Source organism: Rhincodon typus, unplaced genomic scaffold (assembly GCF_021869965.1).
Source record: "Rhincodon typus isolate 14 unplaced genomic scaffold, sRhiTyp1.1 hic_rhity00002514, whole genome shotgun sequence".
Classification (NCBI taxonomy): Eukaryota; Metazoa; Chordata; class Chondrichthyes; order Orectolobiformes; family Rhincodontidae; genus Rhincodon; species Rhincodon typus.
In genome coordinates this window covers 5233-24719 of record NW_025968152.1, presented here as the reverse complement: position 1 = coordinate 24719, position 19487 = coordinate 5233, and the positions used below count along the sequence as shown (strand labels likewise).

Below are 19487 nucleotides of genomic sequence, written 5' to 3'. Positions count from 1 at the left end.
TGAGACAGCAATGGTGGCTGCAGAGCTCAGAGTGAACATTAAAAGCTGCAAGGACCCTTTACATGCTCACTTCTTTCATATGATGGCTGTGGCATAACTGATCGATCCAGGAGATTTGATTTCAGCTCCTAAAATAGCCAATGAAGATTAAACTCATGAAAATTAAACACTTCACTTCCCCTGCCACACTCGGATTCACTTCCTCAGTACCTGAGTTCTCAGCGTGGAGTCAGTGCAATATCCCAGCCTTGAAATGGAGTCAGTGGGAAATGGTTTGGGAAGTATGCTGTTATTGCTGGTATGAAGGGAATGCCATCCTGGACTGGTATGCTCAGTTCCCTGAACAGATATTGAACCTCTAACTGAAGAGGCCAGAGTGCTGTAAACTGGGTCATGGACCAGTGAAACCTAAGACAACTTACTGAGCAAACATATCATTTTAAATTCTGGCACGGTGATAAAAAGTTTTAATATGAAATGAGACGTTGGAGTAGCCTACCTGGAAATGTCATCCTTTAGCTGCTTCATCAGCATCTCAGTTTCTGAATTGAAAAGAATGCTGGAAAATAAACACCAAGATCACAAAGACTGGCAGAGATACAACCATAGACAGTCACCATGGATTATGGAAATTACATCCTTGATTGCACATAGGCTCTATGAGTCAGAACAAGTTGATGCAGGCAGGAACTGCACCATCAGGAATTATACATCCCAATGCTATTTGATGGTGCCATGTCTTAGGCGGAGAGACAGTGAAAACAACTGGAGTTCTCTGGGTATTTATTAATGTGTGCAGGCTTTGTGCTGTAGGATTTACACACACAACTATGATTCGGAGATGCAGCAAACTTGCAACACAGGCAGGTTGACACTCAGATTACCCCATTCAGCCTTCCATTTCCACATCCTGAGTCATGCTGGGTCTTCCCAGCAGGTGGTCACCAAGAAGCAGAGATTGTGGCTGAGTGCAGATTTCCAGTATGAGTTCTCAGTTGGGAAACAAATGGAGGAAATAATGTTTAAAGCCACATAAACTTATACCTGCATCCAAAACTACAAGAATTGTTAACCTGAACTTTCCAAAAGAAGTGGCGAATATTTGAACACTTGCCTCTTTACTTAGGTCACTTACTCATTTGGTTTCTCCGTGCATTGCTTCAGAGTCCCGTCTAGTTTCATAGTCTCCACAATGCGTTTAATGTCATTGGAAATATCAGAGGCTGCAAGTACAAACAATAAAGGATCAAACAGGGAAAAACACACTACACCATCGAACAGGTTGCAAGTACCTTCCTAATCTGGTTGTATCACTAGGGAGATGCAGTTAAAGGACAGACATTTTACTGGATGGACGCTCTAGATGATGATAAAGAAAGGAACTGCTATTTACAAAGAGCTTAAATCCGGTTTAAAGCAGCAGCTGTGAGCTATTTATTATTTTCCACTTTCCAACAAGCCAACTAATGCCTATTATATTATTGAGACTATTCACTTTATTGTTTCATACTTCTGCTTGGCAGTAAAAGTTCAATCTCAGATGGGAAACCATTCAAGGTAGGTGTAATGACTGATTTCAGCAAGGCCATGGTAAAGGCTTGAGAAAAAGTTTTCTATATTCCCAACCAGCCAGAGTGTCAAATGGGTCAAGGCAAAAGAAGAAGAAAAATGAAAGACAGGTCAAGTAAGTGAAGATGGTGATGGACAGGGTGGGTGGGGTGAAGAGAGCAAATATCCAACTGTTATGATGTTGGCATCATTCCGAATTTTGGTGTGTGTTTTTGTTTTACTTTCAACCTTCAGAACCTGCACTAGTTTATCATAGGAACATGCACAAACAGTTAACATTATTACATGTTCCTGAGTAGATACTGCATAGTTAATGGCATGCTCTAGCAAATGACTGACACAGGACATAGAAGATCCCATAGCACTACGTCAAAGACTTGCTGCGGAGTTATTCCCAAGGTTCTAGTCAATGGTTTTCTCTTCATCAATATCATTAAAACACAATACCTTGTCATTCCTTGCTGTGGACCTTGCCGAGTGCAAACTGGCTGTCGTCTTTTTTGCACTATCGTAGCGACTATTATTGAAAAATGCTTCACTGGTTGTGAAAAGGTACCGGATATTGTAATTGTGAAAGATGCTACATAAAGGCAAGTTTTTTTTGGTTGTTTTCAGAGAATATGGCAGCACCTCCAGGGCATAAGCAGGGTGTTTGTTTCACTACACAATTTCATAGCATGCTCCATGTCTTCAGAAGAGTGTGGAAATTACAAAGTAGAACACTCATAAGCACAGTGAGCACCTGTTTGTGTGGAAAACACATTGTTCATGCTGGCAACGCTAATACAGATCCAAACAGCAAACCCTTTCCTTATCGCTCGAGTCACCAAGTTCAACAATCTCTCAAGAAAAATAATTTAGGCAGACATCCCGATTTGAAAAGAAACACTGATAAATATCTTCACAAAGGTGGCTGCATCAAGCAGGATTAGCTTCAATGATTCATCACCTCAGCCTGCTCAATTCATTTTAATAGTGAAAGCTGCCAAATAGGTGAACAAAGGGCACAGAATGTTTGTGTTTGAATGGAGTATCTGGCTCCTTCCTCACAGTTTAGGCAAAACTACTAAATCCATAAGTTGTGCTGGCTCTGCAGTTGAACTTAGTTCATGTTGCAAACTTTTTAAGGCATTATGACAAAATTAAATAAGTCTGTACATGGCTAAAGCCCCAGATATACAAAAACCTGTAATTAGAACGGTTATTGGGTAAATTCCTGCTACTGTATCTCAGCCTACCTCCCAATACCTGGACACCGAGGCACTGTTTGATTCTATGCAGTTCTCTATATTTTCAGATACACAGGTAGACTGAGAGACAGATTAGCTTTGGAACCTCAGATTGCACAGAGGTGGAAGGTGACCCCTGTTACTGCACTCCATGCTCAACCCCATTCATGAAGACAGCATCTTACCATAATGTTTGATTTCAGCTCCTCACAAAGCAAAAAAATCCCAAGGCACTTAATCATAGTGTTAAACAGCTAAGAAACATTGATCAAGAATCCACAGAAAGGAAATACCAGGGCAGATAGGCAAACTGTTAATCAAAGAGGCATTAAGCAGCATGTTAAATGATAGAAAATATAGAAAGGGTTGGGGAGGAAATTCCAGAGTCAAAGCAGCTGAAAGTATAGTCACCAATGGTGGAACCATTGTACAAGGGAATTATAGGAGTGCAAAGGATTGTCAGGCTGAAGGAAGTTAGAGACAAAGGGCAAGGCCATCATGGACTTAAAAACATCACACACAGTTCAACCAGTCACTGCTCTGTAAGGGAAAAATCAAAAAGCTCTCATCCACCATCCTAAGCCAGATAACACTGACCATTCATGTCAGTAAAAGCAGAGACAGAAGCGAAACTTTCCTTTACCACCAAGAGGATTCATCATTGAAAATTATTTTGCTGCAACTGCATTAATGTTGTTGCGGGGCTGGAAAAGCGCAGTATGACTCAGACCTGAGATCTCAATCCTGTGAAATGGTAGACATTAGCCACCCTTATCCACCGGCTTCAACTGGTTGAGATATTGATAGGTTATGTAAGTGGGCAAAAGAGTCGGCAAATGGAGTATAATGTGGGAAAATGCAAAATTGTTCATTTTGGAAGAGAGGACAAAAGAACAAAGTATTATTTACATGGAGAAAGCTGCAACACAAAGGGACTTTGGGGGGACTTGTGCATGAAACACAGAAAGATACCACACAGGTGCAGCAGGGAATCAGCACAGTAAATGGAATGTTTGCCCTTATTTCAAGGGGGTTGGAGCATAAGAGTTGGGAAGTCTTACTGCAACTATACAAGGTGCTGGTGAGACCACATCAGGAGTACTGTGAACAGTTTGGTACCCTTATTTATGAAAACATATTATTTTATTGGAGGCAGTTCAGAGAAGGTTCACTAGGATGATCCCTGGTATGGAGGGACAGTCTTATGATCAACGATTACACAGATTGTGACTCTACTCATTGGAATTTAGAAGAATGACAGGCGATCTTATTGCAACATATGGGATTCTTAAGTGGGTGTTGCCCCTCATGGAAGAGTCTAGGACAAGAGGGTATTGTCTCAGAATTAAAGGGTGCCAATTTAAAACTGAGACAAAGAAGAATTTCTTCTCTCAAACGGTGAATGCCTTTGGATCTTGTTACTAGAGATCTGTGGGAGCAGAGTCCTTGTGTATATTTAAGGCTGAGACAGATAGATTCTGCTCATTAGGAGAATCAAGGGTGATGGGAAAGGGCGGGTAAGTGGACGTGAGGAGTGTCGGATCAGCCATGATCCTATTGAATGGAGCAGGCTCAAGGGCCAAATGGCCTACGCCTGTTCCTATTTCTTACGGTCTTACTCTCTATGCAGGCTACAATGCCGAGGTTTAGTCACACAGGAAGAGGATCTGCGAAGCCTTTTGCTTATGCTTCTTACTATATCATTATTCCAGTGGTGCTCAAAGCAGCTGCTTATTTAACCTTCAGATAATCAAGTGTCTTAGCTTGCAGAGCAAAACTTCAGGAACTAGAGAATAGAATGGCAGCAAGGCAACAAGGATCAATGGGAGTGCCAGGCACTTGTAGGCGACACATTGTTGCCTTATCAACACCATGTATGGGTGATCAACTTAACTGAGCAAGAAGAGAAGCTTAGCTCGGAGAACACATTAGAGATGACAAACTGAAGATATTATGACTAACCTTGCTTTTGAAAGGCTTCCAGATTGAAGGCCTCTTGTGGCTCCAAGGAGCGTTGCAGCTTTTGTAAAGTATACTGAGAAAGAGAAACATGAACAGTTTTACATCTGTTCCTCTCTTTAAAAAAAAACTAAAGGAGAAAGCTCTTTACAATAAGTGTACAGATGTTGAACAGCATTTCAGTTAAGCCTGTGCTCAGTGGCTCAAAATTAGCCACAAGCTTCTGTTTTCCTGCATGATAAGCTGTTTGCTACAACCGTGCAAAACCTTTCCCACAAAAAAAAAGTTAATCTGTGCTCCTCGAGTTCAAAGTGACCACCCATGCCCTTCCTTGTAACTGTGGAGCAGGGTGTTACAGGTTGTTCTCCTATAATGTGATAGTCACGTTCTTGCGTGACCTCGTGCTATAGAAAATCACTATAACTATACCGCAGAAAGTTCGCGTGATGCAAACAGGATCCACTATTCATCAATCGCGTTACAGCCAATTTGTGTTAACGAAACATGCGTTATAGCAGAACTACTTGTATCATCTGATGATAGCTAAGGAACAATTTGATGAGAATTTAGAGGGAACAGGTAATCAGTATGTTGGAGTCACGTGACTAAAGTTGAAATAAAACTGACCAGAAATGCGTAAGCCTGGACTTTGTATAATTAACTTTAACCTCAGGTATTTAACACAGACTTAACTCAAAATTTGCTACACATCCAAATTTGGACAGGGAAACCTCTGCAGTTATATGAAAAAATTTCTATGGTAGGCACAACATGAACATTTCACACCTTCACTGTTACTTTTATTGAAATCCCAATGATTACACAAATATTCAGAATGCACAGTAAGCAAAATGAATTTTAAAGTCTCATACCTCTAAACATGCATGAAACAGCAGTGCCAGTCTTTCGTCCTCAGGCAAATCTGTGCTGATACCCTCAAAAATGTCTGAAAAAGTGGGTAAAGTTGAAATGTTAGTGTTAAAATGTGCACTTAAGATCGACTCAAAGTTTCCAACTTTAAATTTTTACTCAAATTTTTTGAGGTAGCAGACTTTTAAAGAAACGCATAAATTATTTGTGATGTTCTAGCCTCTATTGCTCAGGAACAGGCGTCACAGAGAGCAACTTTCAGTTGCGCTTGGGAAGTATGTGATTTTGACAAGGAGCACAAAGTGGTCATAAACCAGGGACATACACATTTATTTATGATGCAATATTGTACTGCAATTATTCATCGTCTGAAAGGGGAGAAGGACAAGGTCAGAGCTTCAGAAAAACATTCTATGCCAGCGAGAGCCAAAACGATGCAGGTTGCTTCTGTTGTTTGAACTGCAACTCAGAATGAAACTGATTACACCATTGTTAAAAAGGCAACTCATTACAACGGACAAGGTAGCAAGACTTAAGGCAGGTAGATGGAGTTAAGATGCACATCAACCATCATTTCACTGAATGGCTGAACAGGCTGGAACAGCAATACAACATTTTCATGTCTCATATTAATATGTACTCAAAAAAATCCCAAATAGATTATCCAGGCTGCTGTTTGTGTCATCTTGGCTGCTTTGCTTGTCTGTTTTTTAGCAGTGACTATACCTTCAATGCACTCTGGTTCAAATGCAATGAAATGTGCTGTATAAAGACAAGGGCTTTTTTTGGGAACACCATCACCTGCAAGCTCCCATCCAAGCCCCATGTCACTCTGGCTTACAAATATCAGTGTTGCAGGGTCAAAATCCTTGAACTCCCTCCCTAACGGTATCGTGGATGTACCAAAATCAAATGGACGGTAGCGGTTCAAGAAGGCAGCTCATCATCAAGGGTGGGCAATAAAAGCTTCCCACAATGCTGTGAATGAACTTTCAAAAAAAAAGAAAATGTCTTTGTACACTGAGCTTCATCCCACATCCTTCTGGTTAGTCCTGGCCCACAGTGAAGAGTTTCTTTATTTGTCATACTCAGATGGATCTTGAAAACATTAATAAAATCCCCTTTCACTCTCCTCCGCCGCTAAAAAAAAAACTTTGGCGCATACAGCTTCCCTTTAACTCGGCTATGTGATGAGTCCTTTATTATGCCTTTCAAAGGGCCACAAAGTCCTGCCTGTAAAAGGACTGTCAAAGTAGCACATAATATTCCAGACAGAAGTTTTAACCAGTGCCCTGCATTGGCTCAATATCAGGCCCGAGTTCTACTCTATCTACCATATAATTTATTTATTTTCTTTGTTGCTGCTAGTTTGTGCAGATGGTTCTGAACAATGTACAGACATCCTTTCCCAATTCCATATCCTTTGGACTATTAGTTTGTAGTTGTAGCGTTCCTCAAAGGAAAGATACTGATGCTGGAGGCTGTGTGACTGACCCCTGTTCAAAATACTGGTACCAGCAGAATTGGTCCAATCTCAGAGGCGCTGTCGCTTGCACCTGTAGATTCAAACTGCCATCAGGTTGGGGGGAATCAATAAGGCAAGTACTTCACACATTAAACCAAAAATGAAGATGCTCTGCAAAGTAATCAAATGCAGAAACAAAGCAAAGAAAGAAGCTTTAAGTGTTGCAACTTGAAAAGGATTGGGTCTCAAGGAACATACACAGAGTGAAAGGACACTTTTGCCATAAGAGAACAGTTCGGTCACTAAACATTTCAACAATACTGTGGATGCAAAAGAGAGCATATACCTGGTGCTAAAAGTTCTTCTTTCATGGCTCTGCAGACAAGGTAACAGGCCTACCTCCAGCACACTGCCAAAGCTGCACCATCTGCAGCCTCTGGCAGGAACACAATAGCAATCAACCCTCTCCTCTCCCCTCCCACACCCCAAAGTACAGAACCTTCTTGGTTTGATAAGGCACCTCTTGCAGGTGGGAAGAACAAATATCAAGCTGTGAATGAACAATCTTCACAACCCAATTTATACCAATCACGTAAGCCCCCATGAACAGCACTTCTGAATTACACTAGTGGAAATTCTTTAAAGGCATGTTGGGTTCTGGGAGAAATGGTGCAGTCTGAAGGGGACTGTTTACAAACCATTATCACTGAGGAATGTGACACCAGCCATGGTCAAGCTGTTTATCCAATAAGTTTGTAAATAGTTCTGTGTAAATCCTCTTCTAGTGCAGGAAGCAGAAGGAGCTTTGAACAGGAAGAAGCATTGCAGATACAACAGAGTAAAGTTTTCAAAACAGGCACCATGTTTGGTAAACAAACAAGTCCTCACCTGTTGCATCGTGGTGGATTGGTGGGAGGGATTTTCGCCCTTTACCACCCTTGAAACTGGAGCGTCGCCAGGATAGTGACCGTGACTGTGGACTTTTCTTGAGCCGCTTGTTGGCAGATGGTGGCTTACTGACCTCAGTTTCTCCAGTAGGGTTGACAAGGGTCATACTGCCTTGGGAGTTTGGGCTGACACTGGCACGTTCTGGAGAGATCACATTGGTATCGGCACACGCACCAGGATTTAGCCTGGCACTGCGCCGAGCCTGGAAGCTGCTCTTTTGTGGGGCTCCTTCCTGCTTAGTGATGGACTCTAAAAAAATTAAACAGTTAACAAAACACGGGACAACAGTCAAAACAGAAGATCTTCCATCAGGTGGACAGGAACATAAATGACTTCATATTTAGGCAGAAGCAACAACTTCCTTTCTCATCTCTTCCTCATTGTAACAGAACCTAAAGAATTGAAGGTGTCCAGAGGATCGCTCAAGCTATTTTCTGCATGAGACACTATTGTGGACTAAATGCATATTTTCAGAGTAGGTTAACAGACAGTGATTGCATTCTTGGTTCAAAGAACTGTTAACTACTACCATGACTAAATGATAATTAATAGCTAACATTTCAAATTTAACAATGATATCTAGCTTATGTATGTAAGAAATCAGTGTAAATTATTTATACATGCTAATCCCTGAAGCAGATTGAAATTCCGTGATTTGTAATTATTACCAGTAGATTGTTTTGCTCTCTCACTGTTTGCTAAAGTCACTAGATGACAGTACAGTACTGGATCAATGTGCATGTCTAAGGTACTTTCATTTCATCAGGAAATCTCAAAGATCCTCACAGCTGACAGACTACTTACACATTGCAATCACTGTTGTTAGGTGTGCAAGAACTGAAGATTAACAGCTTGCCAGCAGCAATGTGGTAGGAAAGGGCAAGTGCTGTCTAAAAGGGCAACGTGACAGCAGCAAATTCAGAGTGCTACTTAAGTGAAGAAAGCAAAGGGTTGAAACTTGACCCCCTTCTGAAGATGTACCATGTCTGCAATTAGAGAGATAAACCACCCTGCAGAAAGCTGTGCTAGAGGACAGTGAAACAGCTGACCAAAGTCAGCAAAGCATTATATAGAAGCCAACATAATAAGAGGTGCATGCAGATGGCACTAAAGACAGATGCTATTTCTTTTTAAAGCAAGCTCAACCAAAGTGAAGCAGGGAATAGAATTACATACAACATACAGCTTGTAAATATGACATTCAGCCCAACTAGACCGTCCTGATGTTTATTAAATACACAAGCAAAAAGATAAGGGTGCAGTGCCAAACCAAATGAGCAATATTAAAAGGATGGAGCACAGAATCAGCAAGAAATTCACACACATGAAGCAATGCATACAATGGTGTGTACATTCTCTTTTACATGATCACAATTAAACACTTCAGTCAGCAAGCCTTTTAAATGCATGAGTGGCAGGCTATTAAACTGAGATTTTGAGCACTTAACAATTCAAATTGATTTTCTTGATGTTTCTCTGACAGGCCTTACTTAACTCATTGTGAAACAGTTGTAGGGACTCCCACTCTGATATGCCTTTTATCCTTTAAAAAGAATTTCTCTTCAGACACAGGTCAGTTACTATTGATGGTAAAGCAACAGCAACAAGGCAGCGTGACCTCTGGAGGTTTGAAACATAATTTAGATTCTTCTTTTTGCTTTCTTAACTGCTTCCTCATTATATCTAGCTGTGGTGAGCAACAAGTTAACAGTGTAAAAATCTCTTCCAACTTGCCCAGGGCAAGGTCTATCCATCAATTTAGTACTCCTGGGGCCTATTTCTTTACTTCCTTAATACCTCATATTTGTCTGCATCGAGTACTATCAAAAATTGACGAGTGTCAATGTAACCTTTTGTGGAACATGTACTTTGTATAACAATCATCTCTCCCTATCAGCTAGGTTTAAGTTTTTCTTACCCAATTTTAACTTTTCCTTTGAACTTTGTCAGAACACAGTCTGCCTTATTAAAGCACTTGTGTACATACAGTACTTGACTCAACAAAATATGTTTGTGAAGGATATCACTGTGCACACAATAAACTGATTCTTACCAGGGTTTCCAAGCTTCTGATTTCTGCGATATTTTCTTTCAGAAGAGGAACTCTATTGGGGATCAAAAATGTTAAGATCCTTGGTCATTATAGTTTGTTCAGATCCATTTCACTGCTGTTCTCCAAGATAACTTTATTATGCACCACTGCAAGTATAAACAATTTAGGCTGCCATTTTATGCATTCATATCAAGAATACAGTTTAGAACTGAATTTTATTAAAAAACTGTAATGAGGAAATGTACCTCATTAAAAGATGGACTCTTGCGTTTGACTGAGTATAATATAACACTGTCATATTGAAGTGGTTTGGTAGGAGCTACGCGCAGGTGGGCCTCGAAAATGGATTGCACAAGAAACAACGCAGGGAAGGGTCACAAACAGAAATTGCTGGAAAAACTCAGCAGATCTGGCAGTATCTGTGGAGAGAAATCAGAGTTAATATTTTGGGTCCAGTGACCCGTCTTCAGAACCAATGGTAGCTAGGACGGGAAGGTGCCGTGGGGGCATGGGAAAGTGTTCAGAGTGGACAAGGGTGTCCCAGAGGAAATAGTCCCTGCGGAAGGCTAACAAGGGAGGGAAGCATGTCTGGTGGTAGCGTCCCGTTGGAGGTAGAGGAAAAGGCAGCTCATGGTCCTTCGGATGTGGATTCTGGTAGGGTGGAAAGCAAGGACCATGGGACCCTATCGGAGTGGTGGGACAAAAGAGAAGGGGTGAGGGCAGAAGTTCAGGAAATAGGTAGGATACAGCTAAGGGCCCTGTGGAGGAGGAGAATCTTCGGGAGATGAAGAAAGTGCCAATCCTTCATGAGTAACCCTGACCCAAAGAAAAAAGTGAAAAAATGTTGTCACTTGTCATAAGCAAAGATTCTGAGATTTTCTTTTAAACAATATATTACTGACCTGATCTGACAATGGTGTAATTTGACTGGAACTCCGGAGCCTGGTTAACAGAACAGAAACAGTTTATAAACAGCTTCTGAAATAGAGAAAGTCACAGAGTCATACAGCACAGAAACACACCCTTCGGTCCAACAATTCCATGCCGAACATAATCGCAAACTAAACTAGTCCCATCTGCCTGCTCCTGGTCCATATTGCTACAAACCTTTCCTATTCATATATCCATCCAAATGTCTTTTAAACGTTGTAATTGTACCCTCACCCACCACTTCGTCAGGAAGATCATTCCACACGCGAACCACCCTCTGTAAAAAATTTGCCTCATGTCTTTTTAAAATCTCTCTCCTCTCACCTTAAAAATGTGCCCCCGGTCTTGAAATTCCCCATCCTTGGGAAAAGACGACTACCATCAACTCTATCTACACCTCTCATTATTTTATAAATTTCTATCAGGTCACCTCTCAAACGCCTAAGCTCCAGTGAAAAAAGTCCCAGCCTATGCTTACAACTTGAACGTTTCATATCTGGCAACATCCTGGTAAATCTCTTCTGAACTCTCTCCAGCTTGTTAATGTCCTTCATATAACTGGCCGAGCAGAACTGATAGTATTTCAGAAGAGGCCTCACCAATGTCCTATACAACCTCAACATAATGTCTCAACTCCTATACGCAAAGGAATGAGCAATGAAGGGAAGCATGCTAAATGCCTTTTTAACCATTCTGTGTATATGTGACGTAAACTTTAAAGAATTATGTACCTGCACCCCAGGTCCCTCTGTTCTACAACACTACCCAAGGCCCTACCATTAACTGTATAAGTCCTACCCTTTTTTGTTGTACCAAAATGCAATACCTCGCATTTATCCAGATTGAACTCCATCTGTCATTTTTCAGCCCACTGACCCATTTGATCAAGATCCCTTTGTAATCTTTGAAAACTTTCTTCACTGTCTACAATGACACCAAAATTGGTGGCACTTGCAAACTTACTAACCATGCTTTCTATATTCTCATCCAAGTCATTTATATAAATGACAAACAAGACGACCCAGAACCAATCCCTGTGGAACACTGCTGGACACAGGCCTCCAGTCCGAAAAGCAACCTTCCACCATTACTCTCTGTCTCCTGCTGTTAAACCCATTAGGTATCTGTTAAATCCATTATGTATCTGGCAAGCTCACCCTGAATCTCACGTGACCTAACTTTACTAATTAGTCTACCAGTCAAAGGCTTTACTGAAATCCAAATAAACAATGTCGACTGCTCTGCCTTTTTGGTAACTTGCTCAAAAAACTCAATCAAGTTTGTCAGGCACAATTTTCCTCACACAAAACTATGCTGACTATCCCTAATCAATTTTTGCCCGTCTAAATGCTTGTAAACACTACCTTTTATAATCACCTCCAACAGTTTACCCACAACCGAAGTCAGACTCACAAGTCTATAGTTCTCCGGTTTCTCCTTACAACCTTTCTTAAACAAAGGTACAACACTGTGTGGAGTTTGCGCATTCTCCCCATGTCTGCGTGGGTTTCCTCCGGGTGCTCCGGTTTCCTCCCACAGTCCAAAGACGTGCAGACTAGGTGGATTGGCCATGCTAAATTTCCCATAGTGTTCAGGGATGTGTAGATTAGGTGGGTGAGAGCGGGATGGGTCTGGGTGGGATGCTGTGTGGGTCAGTGTAGACTTGTTGGGCCAAAGGGCCTGTTTTCACACTGTAGGAGTTCTATGATGATGATTAGCCACCCCTCTCCAGTCATCACCCATAGTTATAGATGGTGCAAATATTTCTGCCTGGGGTGTCATAATTTCCTCCCTTACTTCCCACAACATCTGGGATACATTAGTTCAGGTTCTGGAGATTTATCCACCTCTATAAAATCTAAGACCTCCCAACTTTCCTCTTCCGTCACGTGAACCATTTTTAAATCATCAAAGTTTATTCTTCTGCATTCTCTAGACTCTATTTCTTTCTCCACAGTAAAAACTGACATAAATATTCATTTAGTATCTCTCCCATCTCCCGAGGTTCAACACAAAAATGACTTCCTTGATCTTTAAGAAGCCCAACCCTCTCTTTAGTTATCCTCCTGCTCTTAATGTATTTGTAGAATCTCTTTGGATTATCCTTAACCTTATCTGCCAATGCTATGTCACATTCCCTCTTTGCCTTCCTGATTTCTCCCTTATGAATGCCCCTACTCTCTTTATGTTTATTAAGAGATTCAACCGAACCAAGTTGTTTATATCTAAAAAAAAGATTCATTCTTATTCCTGACTAGAACCTCAATATCTTTATTCATCCATTGTTCCTTAATCTTATCAGGTTTACCCTTCACTCTAACAGGAACAAAATGCCTCTGAACTCTCATCACTACACTCTTGGACACCTCCCACATCCTTTTACCTGCGAACAGTCTACTCCAATCAACGTTTGAACGTTCTTGTCTCATACAATTAAAATTTGCATTACTCCAATTAAAAACTTTAACTTTTATGGAAGGCTTATCCTTTTCCATAACCATTTTTGAAACTAGTAGAATTATGATCGCTAGACCCAAAGTGTTCCCCCACTTTTACTTCAGTGAGGAGAAAAGAGTCCAGGAATATTTCCCAAAAGCCAGTTTGAATCACGGCAACACACAATTATCACCTCAAGAAAGAATGAGAGAATGTGCATTTCCATAGTGCCTTTTACAACCAGAAGATGTGCTAAAGCGTTTTACAGCTCACGAATTACATTTAAATTATTGTGTGCTCCTCCAGCTCCACACTATTGACTCTGACTCCAGCATCTGGAGTTCTTGCAATCTCCCAGCATTTCTCTAGACCTGAACTGATGCACTGGATTATATGATTAAGTATCTGGTGTGGAATTTAACCCACAACCAATGTTCCCTCTTTTTTTTAAACATGTGTGGTCCCTTTAATTTCTTTGTGCACAGCTGCACACTGATGTAGAGGAGCTGACCTGTGCATGGCCACGCAGGAACTTGTAGTCTGGTGTGGAGCACATAGAAAACACTAACCACAGCCTTCATACTCAGAGGCAAGAGTTCCAATTATTGACCTGAATGACACAATAATCAGTGTTGCTTCTACATAAACTGGATATTGGCAGCAACACATTCCAAGGAAAAATGCATAATCCCAATACAGTTTAGTGCTGTTTTATAACTCTTTCCCAAGATCATTTCATGCTCAGTACAAATGGCTGGGAACCGTGCTAATAAGAAGCCACTGTAAACAGTTACCTCTCTTCAGGTACTGCTCCCTCCTGTTTCAAAACGGATACAGTCACACACCTTTTTTGTCCTCACAAACAGTTGTCCTGTCACAATCCTCCGGACAAGACAATTTAAAGATCCACTGTCATTTGAGTAGAGGGCTTTCTCCTTATTTCAGTCCTAAACTACCAATCCCTAATGCCGAGGTGGGCTGTCAACCTGCCTGTACAGCCAGGGCAGCACTGCCCTGCCCAGACAACCGCAGAGTTTTATGTTATAATGAGATCTCCTCTCATTCATTCAAACTCTAGGAAAAATTGGCTCGGTCTACTCAATCTCTCCTCATACGACAAAAACCTTCCCCAGAAATTGGTTTAATGAATACTTGTTGCACTTTACCTATGGCAAGTATATTTTTCTTTTAGGTAAATACTGAAGCAAAAGGTGTGCAAATGGAGTTAAGGTGAATAACAACCATGATCTAATTGAATACCAGGGTAGGCCAAGGAGCTGAATGATGAGTATAAGCTGGCCTTAAAACTTAGTGAGATTTCCAACATCTTTTCGACAACTTTAAGGTTGAATTTCTCCAGTTAACCCTAGAATCCATCTTGGAAGTATCCTGACACTTTTCTCATCCTCCTAAAGTTGCCTGTGCACTTATCATCCCTGAAAGCCACTTATACCAACAGTATCATTAGTTCACCCGAGCATTATGCAAATGAAAATATTTCATTATTAGGAATTCAAAAATAATTAATTGTACTACTAGTTTTTTTTTGCAAGACAAAGATATCTTATGAATCTTACTCACCATTACGCTTTGCTAAACCTTGACAACTTCAATACCAAAGTTTAGTTTCCAAAGCATTTTGTTGGTTGTATCAATGGGGTAAAACAGTTTTTATTGAAAGAGGAAGAGAATTTCTATCACTTTATGAGGTAACCTTGAACAGATATACTATAACATCTTTAATTTCCCCTCCCCCCATTTAACGCATACTACAGTTCTCGTGGCACAGTGGTAGCGTCCCTACTTCTGAGTCAGATGGACTGGGTTCAAGACTCATTTGCTCCAGAGGTGTCTCATTACATGCCTGAACAGGTTAATCAATAATATCTACAGCTCTGTCAGGATTTTAAAAAAGATTGACATTTATAAAGCACCTTTCAGAATCAATTCACTTCTTTGTACAGCAGGCTATAGTCACTGCTTACAATTCAAACTTATGTTGAGGAGATCAAATGTAGAATGGCTGATCATTTGCAGAACATGATGTTCAGTCCACAAGCATTACCCTGAGTTTCAAATAATTTGCCATTTTAATTCTCCACTTTGTTCCGACTCTGATTTCAGCCTGCTGTACCATTCCAATGGAGCTCAATGGAAGCTTGAGAAACAACACATCTTTCCACTGGGTACTTTAGCATTCTGGGATTAACAATGAACTCAGCAACTGTTTCTCTCATTTCTTTTACTTTACTTGTAGATGCCTGCTCCTTAGGACTCTGCCATTAATGGAAATACCTTTTGCATTTTTACTTGACCCTTACCACTACTGGCTTTGCACTTTTTTTGTTATTTAATATTTCTCACCCTCCACCCTGTTACAGATCTTTGGTTTTATTCTTCTTCCCACTCTGCTACTTTTCACTTGATCAAAACCCATTCGTTTATAAAAACCAAAAGAACTGCGGATGCTGTAAATCAGGAACAAAAACAAAATTGCTTTTCCAGCAACTTTGTTTTTGTTCCTATTCGTTTATAACTTTTCCCAATTCTGATCAAATGTCAAAGGCTTGAAATGTTAACACCATTCCTCTCCCCACAAATGCTGCCAAACATACTAAGCTCATCCAGCATCTTCTGTATTTTTAAATGTCCACTGACTTCTATATCTTATGATTCATTATTTATGAACTATAATTAGCAGCAATGGGAGGATCAGGTTTAGGATTAAATCCATAACAAAATATACTGCACTGCTCTTGTCCTGCCAAGACTAAACACACATTTCATTAGCAACAAAAATATTGCCTTCATTAAAAACAGTATTTTCCAAATCTTAAAGCTTTCAAAATATTTCGAGTTTTGAAGCTCTTTTGAAGGGCTGTTATGTGATACTAACTAACTGAGAAAGACACTTGCAAATCTGCACACAGCAAACTCCTAATCAGTATAAATGATCAGTTAGTGATGGGCAGTCACCATGATAAGTGAGAACTCCCCTGTTCTTCATCCATCAGTGGCTAGACCCACAAGGCCATTTATATCCAACTTTGTACCACTTCCTCAGCATTACAACTGGAATGTCAAACTGGGTGCTGAAAAATCCAATAATAATAATCTGCCTACACACAGAATTGCAAAGGATTCACAGGCCTTAATAACAAATAGGAAGTTCTGCAGAAACTCAGCAGATCTGGCAACCTCTGCAGAGAGGCAAACAATTAGCATTTCAAGTAAAGTCAGAATTGAAAGAGTCATAACAGACTGGAAGCGTTAACTTTTTATCCCTCTTCACAGATGCTGCTAGATCTGAGTTTCTCCAGGACTTTGTTTGTATTTCAGATTTCCAGCTTTTGCAGCGTTTTGCTTTTACAGAAAGATGACATTTGCCCCAACGAATCTATGCTGGTCCACTAAGAGATGTTGATTGAGAGGTTCTGTGGACAGAAATCAGAATCAATGGTTCGACTCCTCTTCAGAATTTGGTCCCTGTGCTGCACTGAAGGCTCCTCTCACCTTTCAACTAAAATCTACCACTATAATCATAACTCACTATTATCTCATGATCTCACCTAACCTTCCCCTCTGCTCTGAAAAGTCACTAGGTCTGAAATGTTAACTCACTTTCTCTCTCCACAGATGCTGCCAGACCTGCCGACTTCCTCCAGCAATTTGTTTTGGTTTGTATCTCCCTCCCTTTTGGCGCCTTCTTACCACAACTAATCTCACCCCAAAACAACACGCAGGATTCAACGAAAGAAGCCTGAGCTCGGAGGTAACACTGACCCGAAGAGTAGCTTTTCACCATTTTTTTTATTTACCTTGTCTTAATTTGGCTGCCCTCCGCCATTTTCTTCCACACTTTGCCGCCGATGGCTCAAAAAGCGCGGGGCACCATGGGAATAAGGACGGGTAGGGATTGGAAAGGGCGGTTGGCTGCGCTGGTCTCGATCATGCGCATCCACCTCCCCTCACCCTAGTGCCTGCCGGTCATTGTAGTTCCACTGTGCTGCGCCTACGCAGTGCGGGTTGACGCTGGTTGCCAGGGGGAACGGGAGGGCGCCCGCTACTGCGCACGCGCAGTTGCATCCCCACCTCACCCCTCTCCGAATCTCCGTCCACCCCACCCAACCCAAGCGTGCGCCGATTGCACTCCCAACCGTCATAACGGCCTCTTTTTGGGCCGGGGGGAGGGGCGAGATATCTCCGGAAAGAGCCGAACAAACCCGAACAGTCATCCCCGGAGAAAGTTCCCGGAGGTGTGCGGCGAAAATCGTCCAACAGAGACTCCCCCAGGTAAAAAGGCACCCGGGGCTGTGTATGTGGAGATTGTAGAGGAGAGGGTGGAGGGAACAGCAGGTTACCTGGTATGGCTGTTCTCTCCTAGTTTGGGATGTGCCGTGTTTGTGAGTGAGCGAAGCTTTACCTGGGCAGGGGCGGCTGATGAGGTAAGTGTTTCAGGTTGGGGTTGACACCTGAGTGAACAGATCAGTGCAGTCTCTCGATGTTTAGAGCAAACTCTCAACATTGAGAGCACTTGGCTCCAATTCAGTCCCCAAAATGTGTCTATCTTCCTTGGAAAGTATGTCTTGCTTGTGATGCTGTGTGCCTTTTTAAAAAAAAATCTTCCTAATGTCTTCTGACTTCGTTAGTAAGGGCCCCTTTTCAGAAGGGGTCTTGCTTATTCAGAATCCAGTAGGAGTCCCATGGCTCTCCAGACTACTAGGATTTTGGGTCTTGAGCTTGTCCTTTTTGAGGTTCACTTTCTTTTCTTTTGTTTTTGATGCCATCTATTTTCCAGGTGATTGACATCTGTGGATTTTTTCCTCTGTCTGTCCTTTGTAAACTTCACACAAGTAATCTGTGTCCACTCCATTATAAATTTTCTCCTCTGCTTCTTTTATTGTTTTATTCCATTCCAGTAACTGTCTCTGTTTAATGTCTGCTCTAGTAATGTGCCCAAAATATTGTATCTTTCAATGATGTTAGACAGTAATTTGCTGCTTTTCTCCAGCTATTTCTAACACTTCATTGTTAGCTTTTATGTCTGTATGGGACATATGGAACATCCAATTCTATGCCTGCTGTGTGGAATTTTGGTTAGATATGTTTGCATGGCATGAAACATAGATGACAAAAATGCAGCACCATAATGCTCTTTTACTACAATTCAGGTTTATTTTATTTAATGTTAACACATCTTTTATTTTGACAAAGCTGACTTTGATTGTCTCAATTTTCCATTTGGAGCTCTTTGGGTTGTGTTACCTGAAGAGTTGGCAGTTTCAGTCTCCTATAATCCTACCAGCTGAATTGACAGTGATCAAAAGAAGCCTTTATTTTAAACTCTGAATTGCTAGTGTGTTGAGGGAAGTGTTGTTCCAGGAAGTGTATGGCCTAATTTAGAAAGTCTTTGTTACTGACAACAGGTGGTATGCAAAAATAATACATGGCACGTCATGCGCTATGTATGTGGAAAAATATTAGTTCGGGATGGGAATTAAGTGGCAAATATGATAGTTGGTTACAACAAAACCAAAGACTGTAACAATTATACATTTAAATTATTTAAGAGGATCTAACACAGGTTTAAAAACTGCATCTGTTGAGAAAACTCCAGATGTAGAGTGCAAAATTAAATTCATCTTTTGTATCCTTTGAAACGTAAGCGGCAAACAAATAAGACTCCAATTTATAATTCTAAGATATAGAGGACATTCCTTGATTAGAAGGTGTAATTTAGCATCATAGCCACTAATTGAAACAAATAGCAGAAATGCTTATGAATATGCTGGATATGTGTACAAGAGAAAAAAGAATAGACAGTTATGCTGGTAGTGTGAGATAAGATACTACTACCTACAGTACCTCTGGATGAAAATTGTCCTCCCATCCCTTCTAAACCTCCAGCCTTTCACATTAAAGTTGTGCCTGCTTGTTATTGACCTTTCAACTAAGGGGAACGGCTGCTTTTTATCCACCCTGTCCACGCTCCTCATAATCATATATACCTCTAGCAGGAATCCACTGA

At 41.0% G+C, this 19487-nt stretch overlaps 1 protein-coding gene across 1 annotated transcript; it reads right to left on the bottom strand.

The window, feature by feature from the left end:
- Positions 1 to 499: 499 nt before the first annotated feature.
- LOC109931726 (DSN1 component of MIS12 kinetochore complex) lies at positions 500 to 17406 on the bottom strand (the record flags this gene model as incomplete). Its single annotated transcript, XM_048593222.1, has 8 exons — positions 17278 to 17406; positions 10996 to 11035; positions 10094 to 10145; positions 7981 to 8289; positions 5630 to 5703; positions 4761 to 4833; positions 1136 to 1223; positions 500 to 559 (listed from the first exon to the last, which is right to left on the bottom strand). Coding segments are annotated over exons 1-8 (725 nt in total), but the record flags the coding sequence as incomplete, so codon positions are not given.
- Between the last annotated feature and the right edge of the window lie 2081 nt (positions 17407 to 19487).